Genomic DNA, 20,532 nt, shown 5'->3' with positions numbered 1-20,532 from the left:
CTACAAGTGACAGAGTCTGCGGTGGGGGAAAAAGGGAATAGCATTTTATTTCGGGTAAAGTTGATACTTTACGTTAAATATGCACACGCACACACAAAATAAATTCATTCCTTGTTTAAATACCAAAAAAACTGGTGCAAAACTACCAAACGAAACCGTGTAGAGATGCAACATGGTGCAACCAACCAAATGTTTAACACACCATGACCATACGTATACATACTTTATCTTCACATCACTTGAAAAAAAACTCTCGAGATATTCACCATGGAATTATTCGAAATGCTTTACAGTAAATGTTTGTGATATAAACTTTCGCATACTTTCAATTTTGAATAGCATTTTTGTGTGTGTGTGCGTGCGTGCGTTGTTCAACTTCTCGGCAAAGTTTCTCGATTGAATTTATGTATGTGCCACACGAAACATTCTTCTAAATGATTTTGCTCATGTCTGACAGTCTTTCGGAAATAACAAAGATACATCTTTTTCAACAACATATTGTTCAACCATTCGGTAGTTGAAATATTTACCGAACAAAACAAAAAAAAAAGAAACGTAAATAGCATTGGGGTGTTCATCGAATTTGTCTCTGGCAGACAACAACCAAAGGAGTTTAACCTCTGATGCGACAAATATCGCTTGGAAATGCGTCTGCTAAAGACAAATCGAATAAACATTGCCATTTGGTCGAAATGATCATCCAAATCATCCATTGGCATGTTGAAGATTTAAATATTTATTAACTTGAATGAATTTGAAACAATAAAATTGAAATTAAATTGTATAAATATTATTCCATATCCGATACGCATTTTCCTAATGAAAAATCTCCAAAATGACAAAAAACAAAATTCTGATACATTCGTATTGGACTTTCGTTCGTATTAGAATTCCATTCGGATTGGAATTTCATTAGAATCCCATTTAAAGTATTTCACATCGTGGCCGTGCAGTCTGTCAAATGTTTTGAACTTGACCATTCCGTATGACGCAATAAGTCTGAAAACTTAAAGATCCTCTCTTCATTGCGGCTAAATCTTTCTTTTTAAATTTCAAATACTTGTTTTTGATCCAATTTCAGAACGAATTCTTGTCTTTTTGGCTGAAGTCATCTTTCTGAGATAGAAATATTGTAATCTATCGAAACTTTGTTCTAGCAGAACAAAAAAAAAACATTTATTATTGGCAATAAATCAACTCGTGTAACTGCATTATTCCACCTTGAAAAGGTTTTATAATGTTTATTATTGCCAAAAGGAAGATTTTTTTTTAGCCAATTTAGCGGAAAAAAAGTTTGCGAAATCGAAAAGCATATATGTGCGCTTTGAAACAAACTTTCAATGACACAAATTGAGCGAGAGATATATGTATGTACTGGAAACGAGAGAGTAAAAAAAAAGTCGATTAAACGAGAGAGCGTGAGAGTTGTTCTAGACGAACCCCCGCCAAAGGTATTTTCGTACGTTTTTATTGGACTCTGTACGGAAATGTCAATTTATTGTATGTAAAACTAAAATTTGCCTTGTAACAAATATTGCGGCAAAAAACGCAATAGTTTCGAGATTGGTCACGTTCAGTGTGTCTGTGTGTATAGTTGTTGTGTTGGCTGTGTATGTGTATGTGTGTGTATGCAAAAGGAAAATTTGTATTTTTTTTTTAAATAAGAAAACGAACACCACAACAATAATTTTATTGTTTTTTATTTGCATTTAGAAAATAAAACCAAACGAAAACGAAAAAAAAACGACACAGTTTCCCTTCCTAAAGAAAAATGGACATGAAAACATTGAAGGAAAAAGTAGTTTTTTTTTTGTTGGTTGTTCAATGAAATATAGAGCAGGCTCAAAAATTCGAAACTAAAACACACATCAAAATGAAAATCTAACCAAATAAACTAAGTAGACATACAAAAAACCAACTGAAACACAAAAATTTGTATTTAAAAAGAAAGAAAAAACAAACACATCAGGTGAAGAATATTCGACATATATCGGACAATTGCAAAAGAAAAAAATACAACAGATTCTCTTTTCTAACCACCTAGAAAATGTTTTTTTTTTCATCTGATGCTTCATTTGTTCATACACATAACGATTCGATACACATGTAAAACATACAAACAAACAAACGACTGGTTAAAAAAATTGGTGTGCTGTAAATAATATGATAATTTGAAGGAAAAAAAAACACAACACAAAACAAATTCGAGATTTACATCAAGAGAGTAAGAGAGAGACAGAGAGACAGAGAGAAGAAGACACAGAGAGTAGAAAAAAAAAATTACGATGGTTGGCCGAAATTTATGTCGTAAAATCGATGAATTCGAATGTTTTACTGCTGTTTGTTCGGTAATAAAAAATAATGCGGAAATTCGTAAAAAAAATACCCTCAACACACTCGGTTTGAACGAGGGCAGCGACGTTTTATAGTTTGACACAAATTCCGAGCGACATTTAGATTCAGAAAAGACACAAAAAGCACGGAATCTGAGAAGCAAAAAAGTAGTAAGCAGCTTGTAAAAACACAAACATTTCACATCTTGACTGTATTTTCGATTGACTTTATTGCGCTCGTAACTAGAGCAAAAACCCACCGATACGATCATCGAGGCAAAAATACGAGAAGCCAAAAGATTATTATGACCACTGATTATTATGAACTCTTCTCATTCGATTCGAAATCGATTTTTTACATTTTGTTTTTTCACGAAACGTTTACAGCACAATTTGTATCAAAGTCAATATTCTCGAAGTCATTTTCATTTCCGTTATGAATGATTAATCGCCAAAGCCGACGAGTGCTTTGTTCAGGCACAGACAAAGTGAGATAGAGTGAGAGAGACACAGAAATCGAAGCGTTTATCCGCTTCGCGGTATTTGCATCGTCGAACAGTTGTTCGTTTTTTGTTGTTTTTTTTTTTAATAAAAAATTTCCAATATTTCTTGAAGTTTTGTACACAGAGGAAAAATAATCAAAAAAGATATAGTAGCTTTAAGTTGGAATGTACAATTTGTCGCACAATTGGAAAATCATAGAAAACGAAAAAAAAAAATTCAAATTAAGATTTGCAGAGGGACAGAGAACAAAAAGTATAACAAAAAATCGTCGGCGATCACGATTTGTTCCACAGTATTTTGAGTTTTTCTTTCCTTTTGGTTCGGTTCAAATGAAACCTTGATAACATATTTACAATAAAATAATCAAAACCAAAATTAGTTGAAAAATTAATATACAAATGTGCAACAAAAAAAAAACAGTTCAAACCGGTTGAAAAAAATTCCCAAAAATTACATTGACAACACAACGCTAAACATTGTCTTACTAAACAAGAGTATCTAAGTCATTATTCATTCAATGCTAAGTGCTTGAGAATGATCAAAGTGGTGGTGACCACCACATTAATCATTCTATAATTTCTGAAACCGTAATCAATAGTTCTTCAACGGGCACGGACACCAATTCAGTTTGAGTCCATAAACATTCCAAAAAGAGCTCAATGTTAGACACCGAAACTAAATCAATTTTGACGAGAAAAAAATTGCGAAGACGAACAAAAATTCAGAGTTCAATTTGAACAAGAAACAAAACAAAAACATGGAGAAAAAAAACAACAACTCCAATTGAACGAATACGAGTTCAAATTGAACATTGGGGTTCAGCTTGTGCATGAAAACACTTGAAATGAAAAAAAAATCATCAAAAAGATAGTGAAGCTCATTTCCGTCATGTACTCCGTGATATTTACGACAGACGGTAGCTCTCAGTCCTCGGTAAATTGATGTCATTGAATTGGTCACCGTTGAAGAACTACGTCGTAAAAAATGTCCAAAAACAAAATCAAACACACAGCATACGTCCAGTTCGCAAACTGAATTCGTGCGCACTGCGCATTGATGACTCTCGAAAACACACTACAACATATATATATAGTATATATCTAAGATGGAACAAAGTACAAATCAAAAATTCATACGGCATTCATTTTTCAATGATTATTAAACAAACAAATGCACTAACGAGAGAACAACTTTCGCTGTAAATGGGAAAACACGAAAAAATGAAAATGGCAGAAACGAAAATTGATCGAAATAAATCTACGATGGAACGCATTTGTTTGTGTGTCTGTTCAAGAGACAAATCGTACAACAAAACGCACATTGTTGTGTCGATATTCTGTACAATGATTTGTGTTTTTCTCCGTTTTATCGTTTGATACTAAGCATCTTCGTTATTTAAGCAGTATGGCATTTGAATGGAAATATTAAATTGAAAACGGAATGAAAATATCCATCTCTGTCTATTTGGATGGCAACGAGAAAGAAAAATCCAACACGAAAGTTGTTCTTAAGTGAACGTGCAATGTGATACATGGCAAAAATACAACAATGAAACGAAAAATGAAAGTATGTCAATACTGTCTGTTACGTCTGTATTTTTCACCAGTAGAATGACAGAAACGAGAAAAAAAAACATCGAACAAAACAAAAATCTACTCAACGAATCAACTCAAAATATACATGAAAAATACAAAATTCATCACACCGGTTAAGGGGTTGTTGGTATTGTGTATCTATACATGCTTTTTCAATCAAAAACTGCATCCAAATCAACAAATACAAATGATATGTATGTACACAAGAAACAAAAATCTCACGTTGATGTATTATAGTGAAGAATATTGTGTCAATAATAATCATCTATTTTGTATATTTTTGTTATTGTTATTGTTGTTGTTTAAATGAAAAAAAAAATAAGAACAGATTTAGTTTTTTCTGTACGAAGAGGGTTAAAAAAAACCGACGAGCTCTTATCGCATCATATTTTTTGGAATAAACAAGCTCTGAACCAAACCTGTGATAGCAATTTTCGCCGACCATTTACTCGTGCCATCCAAAACGCTTTGTTTGACTGCTTTCATATGGCCTGCATGGCTTTTTTCCTCCACACCGAATACGGCCCTGCGAAATATGGGAAAATAAGAGAAACAAAAGATGTAGAATGTCTCGGGTTGAGAATTCAACTGTCATTTCGAAAAAAAAGCATGTGGGATTTGTCTACATAAATATTGGATTGTCTATTCTCTTTTCGCTCGCTCTATCTCTCTTTCGGTCGCTCTCGATCTCGTTCTTATTATGAACGCATTCATGGTCATAAAATAGAAAGGAGCGGAAGAAAAAGTTTGTTTTAACTTGTGCCAGAAAAAAAACAAGTTTAAATCACAAATTTTTTTTTCTACTTAGAATCGATTTCCTTGGTTCATTTCACAGTTTACATGCAAGAATGCAAATGCAAGGCAAACTGGCGGCATGCGCCAGTATTCAAATGATGTCGGACTGAAGCTTTGTGAAATGAATTCGACTGTGTATAAAAGCGAGAAAAAAAGCGATGGAAGAAATGCCGAGGTATTTTCATTTTCAGCCTCGTACGTTCGTATAATTTCGAAACGCTTCCAAGCAATTACATACTCTCGCTTCCATTCCAATTCTGACAGCAACGGAATTTCATTATTGAAATACAGACTTTCGGAGGAGCCCTACCATGAAACGCATTCACAATGGAATGATTAAATTATATAACGATCCCTATATCGAAATGAGACCCAGAGATAGCGGGAGATGCGGTCTCTTTCTGAAAGCGTGTGAAAAGAGAGTGAGTGAAAGAGAGAGAGAAGAGAGGAGCCAGAACGAAATATAGAAGTTCCGCTCCGTTTCCTTGTTGTTTTCCGTTGGAATTTTTCGGAAATCACATCCCATATACTATGTGCATTTTATGCACTCTTGAGATAACACTCCAGAACGGTTTCAATGAGAAATAATGGTTTTTCAATTGCAAAATATGAAAGAGCAAACCACAAGAAAAAAAAACATGAGAGAAAAATATACATTGAATTTCATTCTCTTACCTTATTAATCCGAAAATGTCTGGTTTCTCTTGTTCTCTTTGTTTCATGCGTTCTCGCATTGCGGTTATGATTGAGTTGGCCTTATCTTCAGCACCATGTTTTGAGCTTTTCTCCGCCGCTCCTACAATTATGTTTGTGGGGAGGGAAAAACCAAACAGAAAAACGAAAACGAAACGAAAAACAAAAAAATGGGCGAAAGCCATGGAGAGAGAGAGAGAGAGAGAGAGAGAGAGAGAGAGAGAGAGAGAAAGAAAGAAAGAAAGAAAGAGAAAAAAAGAAAAGAGAGAAGAAAAAAAGAGAATCCAATTACTTCGTATCGCCTCCAGTCGAAACGAATAAGATGTTTCCAATGTGGTACATTACTTAATAGCATACTTTGTAAGCAGTCTGCATTCAATAGATCTTTGCATTTTTCATGGCATTTGACTCCGCATTCAGTGCATCTAACACCTTGCCTTGCAATACCCCATAGCAGACCTTCACATTCATAGCAGTATGTCGGCGATGTTGCAGTCCACAGCGTGAAATTATGTGGTGTTGTCGATGATATTGGATAAATAAGCGCTTGCAATGATTTTTTGTACACATGCATTTTCTGCACAGTTCAAAAATTAAATCCCAGCATGACCATTCCATTCCATGTACATCCCGTCAGAGAGAGAGAGAGAGAGCCATCGCCACGCCGTGTGCCGAGCCGAGCCGAGCCGAGCCGAAGCAGTAATTGATTTTGATTTATTCGACGATTGGGGTGATGCAATTCATTTCGTCGCGTACATTATTTGCATAATGTGTCGGACGTCGAGAGGCAAGGACAATTAAACGCATGTGTTCATCAAAATGAAATGCCAATGAAAAATTTCGCGAAAACACGTGTCATTTTTTTTTTGTGTGAAACGATAACAATAAAGAAATTTGATTAACAATTATCGAAAGAGGCAAAAAAATCGATTTGATGATTTTTTTTTTTGTTGTTGATCGGTAAAAGTGTAGTGCAATCAAAAAAAACAAAATACAAACAATATCTACAGAGACCCGAAGAGAACTTCGCAATCACAATAAAAAAATATGTGTGAATGGATGGTTCTAACTACGATGGCAGCAAAAATGTCCATATTCATTAGTTGCTAGATAACCTTTTCGCAATTGTCCAAAATTAGAAATCAACCATTGACAATTTGATTGGTGGAAATTCACCAAATTTGGCAGCAGCATACCGCGTGCAACCACTTCGTACATATCACATGAACATCTTTCTAATGAGGTTAAGTTAGTTCCATTTCAAGTTGAGCCCACCATTGAACATTGTGCACATGCTTATCGCACCGAATACACACCATTAATCATTTAAGATTAATGATTAATGTTGTCGCATGCGGACACCACGGTTATTAATTGACATGTGAACATTTTTAACGTGGCCTTATTCTTTGGCTCAGACATATCATCAAAAATACAAGCGAATTAAATGGAGCCATAAATATTGCTCGCAGTCGGCTGGTTTTTTGGCTCCATTCAAATGGTGAATTTACTCTTTTGATTCATCCAAATTTCATCGCTTGATGTTCAATCGTAAATTTGATACATACAGTGGCTAGCAATTTTCGAAACGCTTCCATGTGATAATAATTGAACATATATATTGTTTGTTTTTTTTGGATCGCGGAAAGAAAATCCACTGCTTCTGAATTTGGATGTGAATTCCGGAATGTTTTCGGTGTATGCAGTGTAGGTGTATGTGTTGTGATGATGATGATGATTTGTGACTTCTTCAAGTGAATTCAAAGTGCGATTGTATTGCGTCGAAATACTCGACTCGAAATTGTTTTTTTTTTTTTTTGATTATTTTCGTTTGTATGAGAAACCAAAGAGAATTAATCATAAAATGTTGTCGTACATTTGGTTGATTTTTTTTTGTCATTCTCAGCAAAACAATACTGAAGGGATGAATGCACTTTAATTTAATTGGAAAATTCATTTGCTCACCATTGTTTTTATTGGTGTTATAGAAAAAATATCATGCATGCTTTTTATTGAAATTGCTGCGCTCTTGGCTTTTTCATGCATTTGAACAAAAAGCAACTGCCAATTTAGATCTCTCACTCTATATAAATGCATTAAAATTGTTGTTGACATGAACATGTCTATTTGTTTTGGAATATATGGACTATCGGTGAGTGAGATATAGAGTGAGAGTGAGAGTGAGAGAGTGAGTAGGTGTTGAAACACATGAAATGTGATGACGAAAAGTCGACGCCATACAAAATGGAATGATTATTATCAGATTGGGTCATGATTTGAATATAATTTGAAAATATTCATGGTTTGTTCTTATCTTTAGATTGTGTGTGTTTTTTTTGTGTTCCATTTGAATTATGACGGAATTTTCAGTATGATGACGAGAAGTCACAATGGTTGTCTATTTTATTTTCGCTTTCATTTTGATTTTGGTTGGAATAAAAACAACTTAAAATGTAATCTAGATATAAAATCAATGGATCTAGGTTCATTATTCTATGGATAAAACATGCATTCGTTTGATTTTCCTAAGTTTGTATTGCTTTTTTTTTGGTTGTTAGCTGTTAAACTTCTTTTAAAAAGTTTCAATTTAATTGGAAAACAATTTCGATTTCGCACGTACTGAAATGCGAACTTGGCGCATTATCGACGACACAATACGTTACCCATGTGCACCATTTCCACGCTTAGAACGGAAAATACATACCAATTCTTCATCGTTTAGTGTGGCCCGTGGAACAGCTGATGTTAAACCTGCGTTGCGTTTCGTTGCGGCCATTGTCTGTGTCATGGACGAGTTTCAGCAAAAAAAAAAACAGAAGAAAAAACAAACGAATTGAATTAGTTGGCGGTCATTAGGTGATTGGTCGTTGAGTGTGTGTCTCTCAGATACTCCTGTAAGCTATTTGCATTCAGAAAATTAAATCGACTCTCAGCTAGCCAAACGAAAATAAAATGAAAAAAATAAACGAAATCAACTGTTTTTATTCTTCTGAAAAGCGTCTACGAATGATAAAAATTCTATCAAACAATGCTGTCTAACTCGATCGATTAATGCGTATTGTTTTTGAAGCGATGCCTGTTTTCACTTTTTCTTTCATTTTTTTTTTTCATTCACTTTTTTTCCAATTTGTTTTCCATTTGTTTTCAATTTTTTTTTTCTCTTTCCAAAGGGAATTGGTGTCCTTTGTAGCGTGTGTCTGATTCTTTTGTTTGAAGTGGTGTCATACAGTCGGCAAAATTTATTGAATTTACATTCCCCATCGAATATATGCTAATCGGAATCGAAGCAAGCGAGACAGCACTGCATACATAACTCAATAATTAGAATAGAAATTGTATATAGAGAAAGAGGCATACAGAACGAAAAACAAATGAAGCGGATGGAAATTAAAACCAGGCTATTATTAAACCATTGTTCAACTTCTATCGGCGGCAAATTGCCGCAATACAACATACTTAAATTATAAGATTAGCAACAGAGAGCGCATTTCTCAGCAACAAAAACTTTTCTTCAACGATAGAGATAAAGTGATGATACAAGCTAATTGGAACAAATACACTCAACTTAGATATAATTATGGAGAAAAACTGCCTGCGCAAAAAATTATGATACCCTTTCATGGTAAAAATTAACATAAAATAAAATGGTTTCCCATGATGCATCGAAGTATGAAGAAAAAAGAAAGCCAAACGATGCGACATACAACCTACAGCCATTTCTCCATACAATTGAAAAGCGGATTTACTGCTAGTCGCCTGTATTTCCGTGTAAAATACGACGTGAAGAAGCGAAAAAAACAGCCAAATGGAGGGAATTATTAGGTTTTTGTGTTTTAAAACACAGGGTAACATTAATTAGAAAATAATTTGGGGTGATTGGAAGATTGATAGCTAAGGCTAAGAGGTTAAATGGTTATTTATTTTTGATTTTGGTGATTTTTTTTTTTTTAGTTCAATCCAAATGGATCGATCAATTTGCCGAATTGAGTTCATCTTTCGAATCCATCAAATCTAAAGAGGTATAGTGTGGTGGTAATTGGTCCGAATCAAAGATTCAAAAATATTTTCACAAAAATGGAAAATCAGTGGAATAATTATTTGGAAAACTATTCGGTGTAAATGGGATTTAATTTGAAGTTATGATGGTAATTGGGCCATTTGTTCGAAGTAGTAGAAGAAAAAACAAGCATACAATTGACATTGTTTCAAAAACTTTGAAATGGGTTTGGTGGAAAAGTTCGTATTAAAACTCGTTCGAATCTTATTAATGGCATTGTTCAGTTGTGTTGATGTTGTGTTGTTGTTCAACCATTTATGGAGCACCGAAACTTAAAATCATATTCGAGTAGTTGTTAAGTGGATATTGGGAAAAATTGGCAGCTTAAAACAACGGATATATGCCTTGTGGGGTCTTACAATCAGGGACAATCTATTTGCTAAAAGCCAAAAGAGAACTCAAGGTTTTTAACCGAAATGCATGTAATAATTTAATAATTTAGCAAATTAACAAATGAAAACCAATTAGATGGATACTTTATGGTATTCAAAATAGAATTGAAATGAACGTGTTGTTTTTTTTTCTAAATCATGGCATGCATAGCAATGAACGAAAGTAGAAAAGTTTCCTTGGAAAGAAAAAAATAAACAGAAGAGAGATAGAGAGAAAGAGAGAGACATTGTTCAACTAGATAGTATATACAAAATTCGGGGTATGTGAAGTAACAACAATAATTTTTTTCTTCTCTTTTGTTTCATTTTTTCTGCCTGAATTCTGAGAGACTGGTCTCTTGACTAACAAACCAATTTTCGCGAAGATCAAAATCTGAGCGGAAAAAATGCTGGTGATTTCATTGAATTGTGTACACAAAAAGAAAGCCAAAAGAGGAAGAAAGAGAGTGAAAAAGAAATAAAATCATAACTTTGTTAAAAGAAATCATCGTCGCGACGGATATTGAAACTAAGAACCATCATCATCATGGGATAGAGCTCATGAGCGCGCTCGCAAATATTTGCGAAAATAAAAATAAATGTCTATTTTTTGAGTTGAGCAAACAAATAATGAACCATTTTCCAAACTATTTTCAAACAATTTGCTCAGCCATCATTTAAAATTTGCTGCATAAAAAGCACACACACACACACACAATTCCTGTGGTTCGAGTCACACACCGTGTCAGTTGGTGTGGTGTTCGTTTGCACAACAAACTTTCGATCCGAACAATGTTTACTATATATTTCAGTGTGTGTGAGAGTGGGTATAACGCCAGTTATAATGATTAAGTTACATGGATAATAAATTTTTCCTCTCTCTCTCTCCGCTGAATACATAGCAAACATTTATTGTGGTTAACTTTTTGTTTGTGCGTTTAAGTAACATATTTACAATCCGAAAGAAGGAGAAAGGAATTTTTTTCTCTCCGTTTTTTTTTTTCGCTGTCGTTGCTTGGAAAATGTGTTGGACAATAAAAATGATGATAAAACTAAATATATAAAGAAAAAGAAAACTGTTATCGATTCGAAATAATAATAACAACAAGGAAAAAAAAAGAAACAGTGAATGTCATATGATATTATTATGGCACGTCGTGTTTATCTTTTCCTTGCCGCCCGCTTATTTTTTTTTTCTTCTTCGCCTTCTTGCTCTCTCATTCAGGACTACAAAATATGAAAAATTGTTGTTGAAACATCACACGCCTGTACAATGGTCATAATGTTTAGATTAGAGGATATACCTTCAGCACCTGGGAGTCCAGACAAACAATTTATATTCGGGTTTATCGAATAAGGTAACGAGAGAAAGTTGTAGGTTCACAAAAATAAATAGAAAAGATTCATTTAGTCATATTGTTGTTTTTGGTTTGGTTTTCTTTCGATTTGGTTTTATAATCCTGTTGCTAGGATTTTTTTTTTGTAGGAAAACAAAGGATACAATAACTTGGTTTATCTATCGAATAAAATGTAATGATTTTTTCCCTTAATAACTCTGTGGTCAAGCACATGTAGAAGAAAATTGTGGTATCGATTTGTTTCATTTAGACTGGGGTTGGAAAATTGTTATCAGGAACAGGTTAAACGGTCCAAAAAAATTAAATACTAAATACATTTGTTTTGACAGAACCAAAAACACATAAACATTGTTCTATTTTCTTTTTATTCTGCTTCGGTTCTGAATCATTTGTCGAATGCCATCGATTTTTTTTCTTCTCTGAATTTTAACTGACTGAAAATTCAATTTAAATTTGTTTCCAAACAAAGCACACTGGAGGCAAAATTTTGAATTCGATATACGTAAAGCAAATAGAGACGTGAAACTTATTCGGGTTTTTTTTTATCGAACACAAAAATGAAACAAGATAAGTTATTGTTTTGGTTACTTCTGTTGAGCGTTATTGTTTGGTTACTTCTGGTTAGCCATAAAGTGTGTATTGAAAACTTTTTTCCCTTTTCGGTTCTTATTGTTGTTATATGTGAAACGAAGGAGAAAAAAGTTATCACCGTTCAACAAAAGTTTTGGCTTGTTTCAATTTGTGTGTCTTTCGATTTAGAGGAAAATTTGTGTATGTCTGCTTTGAAATCGGTACGAATTCGACACAACCAACAGTTGAATTAAAACTGATTTGACCAATTGAAAATTGATGCCCCGTTCAATGCAAAATTGATGACAATAGATATATTTTTTTTCCCTGCAATCCACCGAATTAAAAAATGTACGAAGAAAAAAAAACAAATTCAGAGGAAAGAAGCGATCAAAAATTTAAACTTACCAGTTCGGATACGAGAGGTATGGATTTTCGTCGTGGCCGAATGTCCGGCATACTATCGATATTACTGTAAAATGGAAGATCGCCGGGATGTCCGGTGCCGCGGCCGGTCGAATCGCTTGCACCCGTTCCATTCTAAAAATATACATAACAATCAATGTAAATGGCATTCAACTTTTGCGAATACACAAAAAAAAACAACCAGTTGTTGTTTTTTTTTTGTTATTATCGTTTTTTTTAAAATAAATTTGGATGCGTATTCATTCCATGATAATTAGGGACAATAGCCTTGGAGTGTTCAGCGATAAGGATCATCCCTAATTAAAATGAAATACTATGCAAAACAAAACGAAAAAATTTCATCATTAGTTTTTTTTTTTTAACAAGAAATGAACAATTCGAATAATATGCAATGAGGGGCAAAACATAAAACTTAATCTCAACCAAAATAAAAACGAAAAAAGATAAACGAAAAACCAAAAAAAAATGAAACAGACAAATTCTGATATTTCGAATTAAACTCAAATTCAAAATGCGAGACGAAAAAAAAAACCGCATACGGCAATTAAATAATGTAATTGATGACTGCCAAACTGCGATCAATTAGTATATTATCTGATATAAATATATATATATATATATATAGGCATGTATGTATGTTTAATATACGGTATATAAATAATCATTGCCTCGTTGGAGAGAAAAAAGCAAATGAGAGTTATCTCAAAAACAAAAGAACAATAATATATATAATGGCCTAATACCAATGGGGCAGCATTTTTCAGCCAATGATCTCGGCTGTGAATGCTCCACACATATGAAGGTATGGTTATTATTTTACGAAATTAGATGCAAATACTTTGGCAAACATAATAATAATAGGTATATATAATTAATTTATGCTTTCAGCTAAACTGCAAAAATGGCTGTGCGCTGCAATTAATATCTATCTAATCGAATTGGTTTGTTATCGGTTTTTGTTTTTCTTTCGGTTAGTTCTTTTTTTATGCGCAACAAAACAACTCAAATTTTGGGAGATTCAATATGCTACGCGTGGCCAATTTTGAGAAATTAATATTGTTTGTTATTTTATTTTATTTTTTTGGTGTGTTTGTTTTTCAAATTAGCTACAATAGAGGAATGGCATGTTCACAGTTCTTATGATGAGATTAAAGAGTAATATAAATGCATTTCAAAATTACATTGTTCCATTGTCAGAATGTGGCATTTTTTATTGTATTCAAACAAATTGATTGTTCAATATTCTATACAATCGCGGGTCTATTTGTGTGTGTGTGTTTCGGGTATATATTTTGATATTTCGGTTATTTCGAGACTCGAACAGAAAAGTGTTTGTTCGTGTTTATTTGTGTGTCTGTATGTGTGGGTGTTTGTTGAGACAGAGAGTCGTTGTGTTTAAAGACTGTAGGGGTGTTCATGTATTATTAGTGTGTTGAATGTTAATTTATTTTTGTTCTTTGTTTATTGTGTGTAATTGTGTACGTGTTTCGTGTGTATTGTTTGTTTGTTTGTTTTTTTTGGGTATGCAACGTATTTTTACGTGTGTTTTGCTTGACGCGCGTTTCGATCAAAGATTCGGCGAAATTGAAAACTTAGTGGCTATAAAAGTAAGAAAAAGAATTAGAGATCGAAAAATAAAATTCTGAGAATAAAATAGTAGAGAAATTTGGTAGAGAAAAAGTGTTTTTTTTTTCTGTTTGATTGAATTTGTTTTCAGTTGGCGTTGAACGCAATAATATTGTAAACGCCTCTACTTACACTACTTTTGTCTTTGTTCTCTTCTTCTTTGATTTTTTCCTGATTGTTTTTTTCCTCGATGCGTTTCTCTTTTAGTGTTTTCAATAATTTCCATTTGCTGCTGCCAAATCCGCCATTTGTACTGTCTTGGCTAGATTCATGGCTGAGCACTTTGTTCAATTTCGATTTGAATGTGGATGTTTCGCTGCTGCCACCCGATTCAACGGACTTTTGCTGATGGTGCTGTAGCTCTTTCGCCAGCGATGCATCATCGTACATTGCATCGGTGCTCATTTCACTCGTCAAACTTTGTTCCTTATGGAATGTCGTTGGATCGGTATTGGTTGTTGTTGACGGTGATCCAATGTCTGTGCTAATATTTTGTACGAAACCACTATTTTCAGCATCAAATTTCAATTGATCTATCGGAGCATCCAAGTTTGCATCATCGATATCACTCACAATATGGCCACCATCACTGCTAATCGGTTTTTCTAATTGTTCGTTGATTGTTTGATAATATTGTTGTTGTTGTTGACTCTGTTGGTAGTTGTATTGCTCCGGTTCACCCAACGGTCTGGTGGCCTCAACGAAATGCCCGTTTTTTGAATTAGCATCTAATGTGTGTTGTTGTTGTAATAGTGTATCAATTTCAGTCGATTGAAATTCATCATCATAACCAGGACTCTCTGGTCCCGATGTTTCCACTTCCGATGAGTATGGACTCGACGAATATTCGTCCATTTGCTCATCTTTTTTCGCTTTCGTACTAGATCGAAATGTCCCTTTACGGCCGCCACCACCACCACCGCCATCATCATCAGCGGTGGGCCGTTGTTTTGTGTGCCGCTTTTTTCGCATCACTTTTTTGCCCGATGGTGCAGCGGCCGCATCACCATTTGCACGACCACTTTCATCGCCAATATAGTGACCAATTCGTTGTTGCGAATGTCTTCGTTGTCGTTCATTATTTATTTCAAACTCAAATTGATTGAGCTCATTCATGAAATCATTATCTAATTCTTCGGACGTGCTCATTTTATCCAGTTGTCCACGTTGACCCATCATTGCTTTCAATCCGTTGACACTTTGAATGTCTGAAATGATGATTGCACGCATTTCGTTCATTTATCATATGCTCACAACAAATCACATCTCGATATGGGAATGCGATTTCTTTGCCGTGGTGATATGCACATAACAATGTAAAATTTTTTATTTCAGAGAAAGAATTTCGCCTTTCCCATTCGAGAAACCATTTTTCGTTTGAGATATGTGAACATACGGTGGACCGTGATTCCAAACGAAAATACTTACGTCTAGTTGAAACTTCGGGTTTCTCTCGTGGCTGTGGCTGTGGCTGTGGCTGCGGTTGGTGTTGCCACGATGAATCGATAACATGGCCAAATTTCTGATATGCATTTCCACGTTCATTTTTCCGATCGTCCGATTGGCACAACGATTTCAGTTCACTTAACACAAATGACATTTTCACTTTTACGTCTTCGTCGGGCTGATATTTATCGGCTTCGGTGTTGTAATACATGAGCATCATATCATCATCACCGCCTTGATTGTACTCGGTGATGCCAACATTACTGCAAAAATTGAACGAAATTGCATTTAAAAGTTGCCGCACAACGTCGTCGCTAATTTATTGATGCAATCATGTACTTCGATCATCGTATCACCGACACACACACATACGATAACTCGATATTGATGTGTGTGTGTGTGTGAAAGTTTGAACGAAACTCCGGCGAGAGCAACATGCAAAAACTTTTTGCTACATTGCACAACTGAATAATTCAAACACCTTGAAAGCGAGCGAAGCACTTTTGTGCAAATAAACTTTCTTTTTTTTTGAGAAAAAAAACCTCATAGACACATCACATGCATTTCGCACACATCTTCAAGAGTTTTCATTAAACACACACTTTGTTCGTTGATTTTATTTTTGTTCTCTCAACCCCTCCCGGCTTCCCAAGCCCATTTCGTTTGAATTCCAAAAAAGCGCAAAGTTTCTGCATGCTGCTTCTATTCACCGGTAGTTTTTCCGTTTGTTGCCTAAATATTTAACCAAAAAATGCCAGGTTTTGTTGGTGCCGTACCAAATATCGGTGCCCGTATTCAGAGAGTCAATTTTCGACAGCAACGATTGTTGAATATTCTCGTTAGCGCTACTGCTCAAATTCGCACTCTCCAACTGACTACGGCGTTCCATCTCTTCGAGCTTTCGCAGCTCATAGCAAAAATATTCGTCGTCCGTGTCAATGCTGTCCTCGGTACTTTGGCGTCGTGATGATGACATCGTGCGAGAGGAATGCTGGCTTTTATTATCTTCATCATCACGTGTTGGAATGTCTAAACTAGCCTGTTGACTACTTCGATCAACTGAAACCAGCGAAAAATTTGATTTGCATGGCTGTGGCTGTGGCTGCTGTTGCTGCTGTGACTGATGGGATTGTGTTACGATTGTTGGCAAATGTTGTTTCTTATTATTGTTGTCATTTTGATAGTCGTACTCCGTTTTGCCGAAACATTCATCTTCGACAAACATTGAGTTGGTCTTTTTCAAATGCTTATGATTGTTTGCGTGATGCTTTTGCGGCGGTTGTCTGTGAGAGAAGCAAAACAATTGTCAGCATACGTCATGTGAACGAAGAATAATTTATTGCGAGCAATAGATAGAAAGAGAGTGAAAAAATATATCACTCACTCACTCGCTCAGTACACTTACAATGTAATTTGTTGTTGTTGTTGCTGCTGCTGCTGCTGTTGATGCAATCGTTGTGCTCCATTATTCATATCCTTTAAATTATTCGAATATGTAGTTGGACTTTTATTAAAATTGATGTCCTCGTCCGCCCCATCTGCACCACTTCCACCGCTACTGCTGCCCGTCAAATTGTTTTTGCCATCAGCAAGCTGCTTATGCCCATTGATGTCATCCGAACTAACATTCTTTTGTCGATATTTTGCAATTTTTCGGCTCACTGCAAATTCCATGCTCGTGCTTGAAAATATGAATTTATCGTTCGGTTCATGATTCGCATTCGAATCAGATGGTGTTACTTTATCACCATTTGTACTTGAGCTGCTCAATTCGCTGCCGCTATGATTTTGCTGCGAATGTGCTGATAAATTTGAGGCAGCAGATGTTGGTACCGTTGGATGTTTCACTTCGCCAATCGTTTGAAACACTATAATAGACATAACATCATCGTTTGGATTTTTTTTTATTGTTTCGTTTTTTTATCCAGTTTCTATCATTTTTTTGATTCTACAATTGAAATCAGTTTGCAAAACAATGTGAAAAGTGGAGAAAATCAAATGATGCATTTTTTTCTCTTCTCTCATTCATCAACAAAAGAAGATGATGAAAAAAGCGCAACACAATGTACGATTAACACACTTTTCAAATCGATTGTAACTCATTCAAAATAATTTTCACTTTCTCTCTCAATTTTTTTTTTTACCTTGATCCGATTCCTTGGCATTCATATCGGGCATCCGTTGATGTGCGACGGATTGTTCTATGGTGGCAAACATATTGCTTAAATCCTTGTCAGCGAAACGGTCACCCGTATCGCTGGCACTTCGGTCTTCATTGTCAGAGAAGAAATCAGAATAAACGGATTCCGGATCGGAATACGCTTGATTTGGTGGTTTTGTAATCATAAATTTTGACGATGATCCACCACTGCCACTGGCACCATGCATTTGCGAATGGGATTGCATTTGTCGTGGATCACCCGCTTTTCCCGAATATTCATTCGTTAATGTTGAATGCGAAAAGCTGTGACGTCGATACACTTTGGCTTTTTGCATTAAATTCGACATGGTCGATGTAATTGAACGCTTCTTCTTTTTGCTGCCACTTGTTTCGTCGCCACGCGTCAATGGCTGTGTCAGTGACAGGCTTTTACGTTGTAAAAAAGAACGCCCGGATTTTATTGGCGACGTAAACATGGTGGACTTTGCATTTGGATCTTTCGGTGATTTGCCATAGCCATGCCGTTTGTCTTGTTGAAATGGTGACATGGATTTGCCACCTTTTGGTGTATGCTGTTGCTGCTGCTGTTGTTGTTGCTGCTGCTGCTGCAGCTGCTGGTGTTGCATCATCATCATTGAATCATCATCACTGTCGCCAACGGCTGGCAACGAATGACTTCGATAACGTTTCGAAATTCGTTTTAATTTCAAATTTTCCGGTATCCATTGTGAGAATTTGTTGAGATATTTACCACCCGTGGTGGGATCTTTTTTATCGGCACCCGCCTGTTGGCCACTTGGAAATGGCACTTGAACGTAATGTTGCATCGGCTGTGACGATATTGACACGTAGCCCTGTTGATTGGAAATGTAACGGGCTCCAGCCTCGGACGATTCACCGTATTCCGGATAGTATACGGTTCGACTAGGCACCGATGAACTTCGCATATACGTTCGTACATCACTCATATCCTCTGGATGCATATGCTCACCATGTTGCTGCTGCTGTTGCTGTTGTTGCTGATGATGATGGATTTGTTGTTGTTGGTGGTGGTGCTGCTGCTGCTGTTGCTTTCGGTGTTCGCCAGGCGACGCTTGTCGCACATAATACGGTTGCCGTGCTTGCGACGATGGCTGTGGCTCTGGCCCATCCTTAGTATAACCCATGTAATTCAAGTTCATGCTACTATTATAATCAGCGATATTATTTGATGATGGATAAAACACCAGTCGATCGGTGAGATTCTTATGTTTTTGCTTTTGCTGCGATGATGTTTCGTCATCAGTGTTACCTCCGCGACTTTGTGACTTTGCCGATGCGGCCAAACTAGATGTTGAACCAGTTACCGAACGTACGCCACGCTGCTGAGAATACACAAACAACAACAGTTTTTTTTTGTACAAACAACGGCGATGAAGATAGAACCAAAACAAACTTCCGATTTTCTATTCCAAATAAATGAAAAAAAAAAATCGGAAATTGCTTTGACAAAGCACACAAGGAAATAAGAAAGACACACTTACCATGTCGGAATAGTTTTTTCGCTGATGTTGCATTGCATTGAAATCAGTTTCAGACAGTGGAAAATCATAAGAAATATTATCGGGCACCTTATAGTAAGTCACATTGATTGGTGACAGGGGCGGAGGTTGAGTTGGTTGATCGTATGAAAAATTGTGTGCGTGTGTCATTTGCGATTGGTCAACATTAAAAATCGATTTATTCTCAAACACCGAGCAAATTGGTACGTTTTTTGATAGTTCGCGTATGTAATTTAAATTCTCTTCGCTGAACATGTAATCAGCTTTGTCAGCCGCATTGTCCGCCGTCGAACGTGATTGGAATAATGCTTTTGTTTCATTATTGTATGGTATGGAATATGATGGGATTTGGGTTAAGAAATGATGCTGCTGTTGCAGCAGTTGATGTTGCTGTTGTAATTGTTGTAGATGGGCTTGTGCTTGTGCTTGTGCTTGTGCATTTGGTATACGTGGCTTATGGCTGGGTGAATTTGGTGATTTTTCCAAACTGGAAAAACCACTCATAGACGATAGACCTGAGTCGCTTTTTGTCTTTTTCGGCGATAGCTCCATGTTAATGCACATTCCCGTGGACGATAAATAATTTTGCGATTGATGCGATGGTTCCAAATGTTTGCCGTCACCTTGCAACTGCACGACGTCGGGGCAGAAAAGAAATGCATCAGTTTTAGTTGGTTTTTCGTTTGTGAATTCGAAATGTTGATTTGGTTTTTGATTCAAAACTTTTGAATTGACGATTTCTACGGGTTTTTTTTTCTTTACCTGTTGTTTCATAAGATCCGCATGAAATGGATTCATTGATGAAAGTTGTGGTTCTTGTTGCTGTATAGCTGGAGTATAAAATGGATTCCAAGATGCATCTTGGATTTGTTTTTGTTGTTGCACGGTCATTGGATGTGGAAAGATGTCGTTTGGATGTTCACCGTTCGGAGCTGGCGGAGGTGGGCTACTTTGGCCATTATTCAACACCTCATCAACATCGTCAATCATATGCAATCCTGAATATGAGACACAAAATGTTTTTGTTTTTCGTTTGTTTCATTAAAGTGCTTTCGC

The 20,532-nt window shown here is 35.7% G+C and overlaps 1 protein-coding gene across 8 annotated transcripts in view; it reads right to left on the bottom strand.

Annotated features, from left to right (window-relative positions):
- Positions 1-20,532, bottom strand: part of LOC129574920 (uncharacterized) — a 44,842-nt gene that overhangs the window by 15,685 nt on the left and 8,625 nt on the right. For 5 of the 8 annotated variants that reach the window (XM_055457572.1, XM_055457571.1, XM_055457577.1 and 2 more), the window contains exons 4-15: positions 20,239-20,474; positions 19,459-20,106; positions 17,919-19,299; positions 17,180-17,642; positions 16,551-17,057; positions 15,757-16,037; positions 14,461-15,536; positions 12,685-12,816; positions 8,625-8,699; positions 6,266-6,497; positions 5,903-6,023; positions 4,852-4,958 (exon numbers count right to left, since the gene is read on the bottom strand). In XM_055457572.1, coding sequence (XP_055313547.1) covers positions 4,852-4,958; positions 5,903-6,023; positions 6,266-6,497; positions 8,625-8,699; positions 12,685-12,816; positions 14,461-15,536; positions 15,757-16,037; positions 16,551-17,057; positions 17,180-17,642; positions 17,919-19,299; positions 19,459-20,106; positions 20,239-20,474 — 5,259 coding nt within the window. The remainder of the gene's footprint in view (positions 1-4,851; positions 4,959-5,902; positions 6,024-6,265; positions 6,498-8,624; positions 8,700-12,684; positions 12,817-14,460; positions 15,537-15,756; positions 16,038-16,550; positions 17,058-17,179; positions 17,643-17,918; positions 19,300-19,458; positions 20,107-20,238; positions 20,475-20,532) is intronic. The other 3 variants (XM_055457576.1, XM_055457578.1, XM_055457575.1) reach the window with 2 other exon arrangements.

The sequence above is a fragment of the Sitodiplosis mosellana genome, unplaced genomic scaffold (assembly GCF_009176505.1).
Source record: "Sitodiplosis mosellana isolate CC-2019 unplaced genomic scaffold, AAFC_SMos_1.0 Smas_scaffold_6165, whole genome shotgun sequence".
NCBI classification, from domain to species: Eukaryota; Metazoa; Arthropoda; class Insecta; order Diptera; family Cecidomyiidae; genus Sitodiplosis; species Sitodiplosis mosellana.
This window is presented reverse-complemented; position numbering and strand designations above follow the sequence as displayed.